This window comes from Ceratotherium simum, chromosome 26 (genome assembly GCF_057802395.1).
Source record: "Ceratotherium simum simum isolate JZ-2026a chromosome 26, ASM5780239v1, whole genome shotgun sequence".
Classification (NCBI taxonomy): domain Eukaryota; kingdom Metazoa; phylum Chordata; class Mammalia; order Perissodactyla; family Rhinocerotidae; genus Ceratotherium; species Ceratotherium simum.
In genome coordinates this window covers 36,711,363-36,719,943 of record NC_141925.1, presented here as the reverse complement: position 1 = coordinate 36,719,943, position 8,581 = coordinate 36,711,363, and the positions used below count along the sequence as shown (strand labels likewise).

Below are 8,581 nucleotides of genomic sequence, written 5' to 3'. Positions count from 1 at the left end.
AGCGAGCAGGGCTCCGGACCGAGAGGGATGAGCTTAGTTCTCCAGTTAACGTGGGTGACCCCGACGGCCCCATCTGGCCCTTTCGCGTCCCAGGCCACCGCCCCGGCTGGCACAAAACCCCGCTCCCCACAGGCCTGCCCTCGACACCCCAGGGTCCAGGAGGAGAGGTCCCAGGCGTGGAGGGGGCAGGCATCTTCATGGCCTCCTCGGCCCGGGATGGGGGCTCATTAACTGAGCGCCATCTAAGTGCTAGTTGACCACAATTTGTACCCGGGCCAGGGGCGCCCTGAGGCTGTGCCCGCCCTTCAGGGGGTGGCAGGGCCCCGGCTGGGAGCGTCCCTCTACACCCGCGCAGCGACAGTCGCCCAGCCCGACGCGCGGACGCGCGCACCCAGGGATGCGGCAGAGCGCGCGCTGCGCTCGGTCCCCGCAGGGTCCCCGCCTCGCGCCCCCGCCGCGGGGTGAGTGGCCGGCCCGGGAAGGGTTAAGCCCACCGAGCGCGCGGCGGCCTAGAGCGGTGGCGGCGGCGGCGGCGGCGGCGGCGGCGGCGGGGGCCGGGGCGCGGGGACGGGCGGGCGGCGGGCGGGGACAGGATGCGGATGCCGGGGACTTCCTGTGCCGGCCCCCGCCACCCCGCCCCGGCCCGGCCGCTGCCCGCACGGACGCACGGCCGGCCGGACGCACGCTCGGGCGGGCGGGCGAGCGATCGGGGACCCCGGCCCGGCCGCGGCGCCCGCCCCCGCCCGTGGCCCGGCCCAGGCCGCCCACCCGCGGGCTCCGGGCACCTGTGGCCGCCGCCAGACCCCGGCCGGGCCCGGGCTGCCGGGGGCTGAGCCAGATCGGCGGCGCCCGGCCCCCGACCTCACACTGGGCCACCCCGCCCGGTCCCCCCCGGAACCCGCGGCGCCCGCGATGGTCCCGCCCGGGCAGCCCTGAGCCCTGCGCGGGTGCGGGCGCTGCCTCCTCCCCGCCCCTCGCCCCAGGGAGCCGACACCAACTTCTGCTGTTGAACTCCGCTCTGCCCCTTCTTTTGGCCCAGGGCGACCTCGGCAGCCCTGACCGCAGCAGACAGTCCCGAGTACCCAGAAAGGCCCCTGGGTGGCCCGGCGCCTCCCCGGCTCTTTCTGGATGGAGACGCCTCAGGACGGAGCTGGCTGAACGCTTTGGCCTTCGCCTTCCAGCCCCTGCTGACCACACCTGCCCTAGTGCAGAGGCTGCGTGAGAAGCAGGAAATGCTGTACCAGGTGAGGCCCGGTGGGTAGGAGAGCTGGGCGAAGCCGGGGACGCTTCTTTTAAGAGGTTTTGGACTGGGTTGTGAAACGCTAGAGGGACTTGGAGGCATCCTGTTAGGAGGAGAGGGAAGACTGGGTGTGGGGACACCTCTGCAGGGGCCAGGGTGGATGCAGGAGAGAGGCGGGGACCCTCCAGAGCTCAGGAGCACCTGGGCACAGGGCCAGGCTGGCAGCTGGCTGGTCCCATGGGTGGTAGTGCTCTGGAAACCTGCCTTCCTGGGAAGCTGAGGTGGCACCTGGACACACATGGCCTGGAGCCCACGGCCTCCTGGTGGCCTGGGAAGGCTGGGCAACCCCTGGAGCTGTCCCAGAGGGAAGAAACCAGGGACGGTAACAGACTTAGTCCTTTGAAGGGGGCAGGGGAATGTTCGATGGACAAGTTGCTCTTTTTTTCTGCAGACTTCCCCAAATGTCCCTTCTGGGACTCCACCTCTCCATCTTAGTGAGGGTCTGATTCCCAGAGTCGTCTCTCAGTGAGGAGCAGCTGCACTGGCCCAGGTGTGGGGCTGAATGTGGGACCCTGCAAAAGTCAGGAGAGGAAGGCCTGCCCCTGCGCAGGGGAGTGGGCCCTGGCAGCTGAGCCCCGGGGCACCCTCTGTTCTCCCTTTCCCTCCTGTGGACTGCACTGTTCTTTCCAGCAGGGGTGGAGCTGCCTGCTCTGGGGTGGGGGGCCCCGAGGCAGAGGTGGAGGGCTCTCTGGCATTCAGTGCCTCTGAGCTGGGGGCTCCTGCCCATCTGAACTCCTTCCTTCCTTCCTCTCAGCACAGCCAGCTCCCGGGGATCTTGGTCTGACCACCAGGATGGAGCTGGGGCCCGCGACCGAGACCTTCGTGCTGGAGCTTCGGTGTCTTGAAGATGGGGGCCCAGCTCCTGATACCCTCTCAGGTGAGGGGCTGGGGAGCCTCTGACCTCCTAGACCAGGAGATAGTCCCTAGGCCCCCCACGAGGATCCTTCAACAGAGCCCCAGGCCTGCCGGGGCCGAGAGAGGGGCCCTGAGAAGGGGGCCGGCAGCTTGCTGTCTGGAAGGGCGCCCACCTGGTGGTTTCGAGGCAAGGGCAGGCTGCACGGCTCACCACAGCCGACTTCAGCTGCCTGGAGTAACGCGCTCTGTCAGGCTGTGGTCTTGCTGCTGAGGGGCTCCCTGGCAGGGCAGACAGTCTCAGCCCATGCCCCAGACCCCAGATGTGTGCTGGCTGGGACCTGCTGCTGTTTCCCCAGCCGTCAGGCGGCCTCCATTGTCCTCCCATCTGCCCCCGGCTCCAGACTCATGTTCCCGGATTGAATTCAGAGGCTGAGGGGCTCTCTCCTTCTGCTCCTTGTCCCTTAGGCATTAGCCCTTGGCTTCTCTTTTCCCTGTGGCCTCTGATTTGTCCACTTTTCCTTGACCTCCGCTTCCATCCATCTTTCTCCCCCTTTGCCCAGAGGCAAATGTGGCCCTGTAGAACCTTCAAAACCCCCTCTCCTTCTGGGACCTGCTCTGGGCAAAGCTTCTACAGTGGCCAGGCTCATGGGAGCCGATTTCCTGCTCTGTGCTTTGGGGTGCAGAGTGAGGAGCCGGGACAGGGTTAAACAGAGCATGAAAAGGACCAAGGGAATGGATGGGAGGGTCAGTCAGGTGGGACAGAGCAGACGGAACAAGGATTCTTCTGGCTTGTAAACTTAACTGACAGAAATCTTGTGAGAGTACACACATCAGATGGTACTTAACTATACATTTACTAAAACATCATTGTTAAAAATACTGCCAGAGGAAGTCAGGAGTGGCCATACAGCCAAGCACTGCTAGAAATGAGAGGACTCACACAGAGGCGTGATGCGTCCCCCTGAAGTGGTGGGAGATGGGGGTGTCTCTGAGACCTGGGACTTGCTGGAGGACAGGTTTTCATGGCTGTCTTCACCCACCACCTGCATACTCCCAACTGGGGTGAGTGTATATGAAGAAATGCATTCACTGATCCATTAGCCTAAGCAAAGGTTATTAGGAATAGTTTTCTAAAAGGAAATTATTTACATGTAGATATCCCTTGGTTTTATTAAGTCAATATATTCCTGGAAAAGTGGCCAGAAAGCAAAATTTTATAAATCAAACCACTGCTTTCCATTACAAAATTGAAAATATGAGGCTGCAGGAAGAACAGATGTTGACATCAGACTGGGGAATGGAGAAAGCCTCTTCGGATCCCAGATGTAAAGAGGACTTAGGATGTTCTGATAACACAGTAGTAATGCTTAGAATGAGAGACTGCAGGTGGATGTTGTGCAGAAAGTGAGATGTAGCAACAGAGTGACTCCTGTTTAGCAGGACTTACTCCACGCCTGGCACAACCCTGGGGCTGTACGTTTATGCCCTCTCATCCTCACAACATCCCTGAAGAGGATTTATCTCCTTTTGCAGATGGGGAAACTCGGGTTCCCAGAGGTTAAGTAATTGGCCAGTCGCCATGTTGACTTGGGGCTGTGAGTTAGTCCTTTCCATTCCAGAATAACAATCTAAAACATTTCCAGTCTTCAGGCTGTTTCAAATGGAGCTAGTTGTATCTTTGGTATTTCTAAACTGTTTGTTAGTTTACAAACTAATTCCTAGCCCACAGGGAGAGGGATTTTTCAAGCACCTCCCAGGTTCTAGGGGATACGCCAGTGCCCTTCCTGTTTCACTCATTAAGCTGGAAGTGTGGGTATCATTAGGCTATTTTATAGGCAAGGAGGGCTCTGAGCCTGCAGCAGGTTGGACAGCTGCTAACTGGTAGAGTTAGGGTCTGAACTGAGGACTTCCTGCTGGAAACCTTACGTTCTCTCTGACACTTTGATGACTTTCAGAAACCGCTTGTGGAAACACTTCTAGGCAGCTTTAGAGAAATTCTTTATTATTTACAGAGAAGACAAGTTTCATTTATTTAAGGCGTGACCCTAACTGAGGTCAGAATTCAGCATGGACCTGTGGCTTGGCTGATGGAGTGGCTGGTTCACTGATTCCCACTGGATGGCGGTTCAGTACAAGGGAGCTCCCAGGGAATGGTGTTGCAGAGCCCCCGGCACCCATGCTGGTGTCACTGCCAGGATCTAAACAAGGAGCTTGTGTGATAGAAGGCCCAGAGGAGAGGTTGGGGAGCTGGGGTCTAGAGTGACATCACCAGCAGTCCCTTGGGCACATTTCTAAGCCAACTCCCCACCTCTGGGCATTTTAGTTTCTGCCATGCTGCCATTGTCACTTGGTCCAGTGCTTCTGGGTCCCTGATGAGAGCTCAGTAGGGTATCCTAGAGTGGCTGTACATGGGGCAGGGGAGGGGGGAGGTCCTGGGGTCTGGACCAGAGAGCTGCCTGTAGATCTTTCTCTCTTGGCTTCCTGCTATTTCCACTACAGGTGGCAGTGGTGGGAGTGAGAGTCAGGAGGAAGAAGAGGCTCAGGAGAGGAGCAGCAGCCCACCACGGCCAGCAGTCTCAGCCCCAGTGGGGGCCAGTGAAATTGCCGAGAAAGCCCAGCCAGAACAGCAGGAGGTGCAGCTGCAGCAGGTAGAACAGCAGCCAGAGCTGCAACAACAGCCACAGAAGGAGCGGCTGCAGCAGCAGCAACCACAAAACCAGCTGTTAGGACATCAGCCAGAATTGCAGCAGCAGCAAGATGGGCAAGAACAGCTGCCTCAACAACAGCAGGAGCTACAGGAAAAACGCCCATCTGTGCAACAAGAGCAACTGGAACCACAACTACAGCCAATGCAGCAGCAGGAACAGTTACAGCAGCAGCAGCAGCAGCAGCAAGATGGGCCACAGCAGCTGCCTCAACAACAGCAGGAACTACAGGAGAAACCCCAACCCATGCAGCATCAGCAACCAAAACCACAACTGCAGCTGATGCAACAGCAGGAACAGTTACAAGAGCAGCAAGTGCAAGAGCAACAATTGTTGCAACAACAGCAGGAACAAACACAGGAGCAGCAAGTGCAAGCACAGCAGCTGTTACAGCAACAGCAGGAACAGTTACAACCACAGCAGCAGTTGCAACAGCAGAAACTGTTACAGCCGGAACAGTTACAGCAGCAGCAGCAACAGGAACAGTTACAATCACAGCAGGAACAGTTACAGCAGCTGCAGCAGCAGGAACAGTTACAGAAGCAGCAACTGCAACAGCAGTTGCAGCAAGAACAATTACAGCAGCAGCTACAGCAGGAACAGTTACAGCAGCAGCTGGTGCAGCAGCAACAGTTACAGCAACAGCAGCTGGTGCAGCAGCAGCAAGAACAGCTGCAGCACCAGCAGCTGCAGCCCCGCCCACTGGAGCCAGAAGAGGAGGAAGAGGTGGAGCTGGAGCTCATGCCAGTGGACCTGGCGTCGGAGCAGGAACTGGAGCAGCAGCGGCAGCAGGAGCTGGAGAGACAACAGGAACAGCGGCAGCTGCAGCTCAAACTGCAGGAGCAGCTGCAGCAGCTGGAGCAGCAGCTGGAGCAGCAGCAGCAGCTGGAGCAGCAGCAGGAGGTGCAGCTGGAGCTGACCCCGGTGGAGCTGGGGGCCCCGCAGCAGGGGGTGCAGCTGGAGCTGACCCCCGTGCAGCCCGAGCTGCAACTGGAGCTGGTGCCCGCCGCAGCGGACGGCGGGGCGTCGGTCCCGGGGGCTCCCGCCGCCGTCGTGGTGGCTCCCCCGGGCTACGTGGTACTGCAGGAGCTCATGGTGCTGCCGGCCGTGGCGGCGCCCGCGGTGGTGGCCATCCCGGGCCCAGCGGGCAGCGCGGCCCTGACGCCGGCCCGGCAGCGGCGGCGGCGGCGCGCGCGGGACCGGCCGACCATCTGCGGGGAGTGCGGGAAGGGCTTCAGCCGCAGCACGGACCTGGTGCGGCACCAGGCCACGCACACGGGCGAGCGGCCCCACCGCTGCGGCGAGTGCGGCAAGGGCTTCTCGCAGCACTCGAACCTGGTGACGCACCAGCGCATCCACACGGGCGAGAAGCCCTACGCCTGCTCCTACTGCGCCAAGCGCTTCAGCGAGAGCTCGGCGCTCGTGCAGCACCAGCGCACGCACACCGGCGAGCGGCCCTACGCCTGCGGTGACTGCGGCAAGCGCTTCAGCGTCTCCTCCAACCTGCTGCGCCACCGGCGCACGCACTCGGGGGAGCGGCCCTACGTGTGCGAGGACTGCGGCGAGCGCTTCCGCCACAAGGTGCAGATCCGCCGCCACGAGCGCCAGCTGCACGGCGCCGGCCGCTCCCGGGGCCTGGGCCTGCTCCGCGGCGCGCGCACGGCCGCCGGCGGACCCCCGCGCTCCGAGCCGGCGGCGGGGGCGGCGGACAAGGCACCGTGACCCGGGGGCACCGAGGTCGGCCGGATCGCGGCTCCTCCCGACCTGGGAAGCCCCGCGCCCGCTGGGAAGTCGTGACCCCATTCCGTGGTCTCTCGGGACATCCTGGAATGTCGCTGGGAAAAGGCTTCCATCGTTTCCCGGGTTAACCGAGGGGTAGCACAGATTCACAAGTTCGCCCTCAGAAACGCTCCACAGGAGGAAGGCCTTGTGGCTAACACAGCACAGAGATTGCACATTAGTACAGATTTGTTAGGGAGCGCCCATGGGTGAGAAGTCCGCCAAAGGTTTTCCCCAGGAAAATTGGACCTATAGACATGAGAGCCACAGGAGAAAACTTCCAGTGGCAGATGGGACAATTGATGACATTTGACACAGATCGAACACTAACCAGGGAATCAAATATATGTGGTAAAACGCACATGAAAAGGATTTGATCCTGGTGAAAATTATTCCAATGGGAAAAAAGGAAACTTATCTGCACTATGTAGAAAGCTGATCAAGGCATTTAATTGTCCTCAATGGCATTTGCCTTGAACATCCTTTCTAGAATGAAAATTCATCAGGGTGGATGTAATCCTGATTAAAATGTTTGTGTTCATAAACACAGGGTCCGAGTGTCTGATGGGTCAGTGTGCAAATGCCAGGAAGTCCTGGCCTGGGGGGAGGTCAAACCTTCCAGGGTAAGCCAGGGTCCCAGCAAGGGTGGGAGGCAGGCTCTAGCCTCTTTGCTGCCATGTTCCCATGCCCAATGGCCGGCAGGCATCCTCTTGAATGGAAGCCTGTGGCTGAAGCAGAGGGCATTCTGGGAGTGCTCTCCGAGGGCCAAAGGAGTCGTGCCCCAGGAAAGAGCTCTGGGGTAGCCCCACCCTGGCCTCCCTGGGATCCCCCCTGCTCTAGGCTTCTCAGATGCTTGCCCAGGGACTGAGGCTATGGGGTTGGGGCCTTGAACCCCAGAGGCACAGTTCTCCTGGGCCAGGCTGTGCAGGGGACTGGCCCCAGCAGACCCTGCCTCATCACTGGGGGTCAGAGGGAGAATGTTGGGAACAAGGGCTGGAGGCAACAGAAATGCTGTTTGTGACGTTTACAAAATTCTCTGGGGGTCTGTAAGAGCAGCAGCAATCGCCAATGCCTTGGGAAGGCAGGATGGTGGAGGAGGGTGCCCGCCGCCTCTGCCCCCCACGTGCTTCCTGCTCCCGACTTCCCACGTGTGGCTGCTTAGATCCTGCCCCCTCTTTCCTCTCTGCTTCTCCTTTACTAACACAGCCTGCTACATTTTACAAATGTGTTGGTAAGTGAGAAACAAAAGATGAAAAATAAATTTAAATGAAGAAATACATTGTCCTGTCTGTGTTTTCACCTCTGGATTTTGCGTCTTGCTGCTGGGCTTCATTTCTGTGGGACATTTTCCTGCAGAATGTTCTGTGAAACATTTCCTCTAGAGCAAGGGACTTCTCATTCAGGCCCATGCCCAGTGCTCCTTAGCCCAGACCCTTCCTTCTAGCCTGAGACCCTTGGCCGAGGATGGGCTCACTCAGTAAAATTCCCACGGGAAGGACGCGGACCAGAGGGTAGATGCTGGAGGAGGCTGGTTTTGGCATCTCCTAAGGACAAGCTTTGAATCCATTCAGTCCAACCGCAGGCTAGAGGGCCATGGTAGTGGTGAGTGTACGTGCTGTTCTTGGATGGCCACTTGGAGGGACGTCATGAGGCCTGGAGGCCCCTTCCAGCTCTGAGAGTCCTAAGACCCAACCAGTCAGACGCTCTCAGATTCTTATACCATTCGGTGTCCCTCTGTCGTCCAGCTTCTGCTTCCGGGAGTCCACACCCTCAACTCGTCTTTGTTGGAGGACCCTGGGGCTGCTGGAGCCCTTGACCCCTTATGCAGAGGGCTGGACATACCTCAAAATTGCTTCCCCCACAATGGCCCTGAACCCAGGAGAGACAAGGATGGGAGGAGGCTGCAAGCCAAGCTCTGTGCTTCCCGTCAGGACAGCTCGGA

At 59.6% G+C, this 8,581-nt stretch overlaps 1 protein-coding gene across 2 annotated transcripts; it reads left to right on the top strand.

Moving 5' to 3' along the window:
* Positions 1-850: 850 nt before the first annotated feature.
* ZNF853 (zinc finger protein 853) lies at positions 851-8,325 on the top strand. 2 transcript variants are annotated; one of them, XM_087417524.1, is made up of 4 exons: positions 851-1,244; positions 1,692-1,790; positions 2,060-2,177; positions 4,655-8,325. In XM_087417524.1, the coding sequence occupies exons 3-4, from the start codon at positions 2,093-2,095 to the stop codon at positions 6,580-6,582; spliced, it is 2,013 nt and encodes a 670-aa protein (XP_087273650.1). In that variant the 5' UTR covers positions 851-1,244; positions 1,692-1,790; positions 2,060-2,092; the 3' UTR covers positions 6,583-8,325. The 2 variants fall into 2 exon arrangements, with proteins under 2 accessions (XP_087273650.1, XP_087273649.1); XM_087417523.1 differs by having other exon boundaries at positions 2,055-2,177.
* Positions 8,326-8,581: the final 256 nt, after the last annotated feature.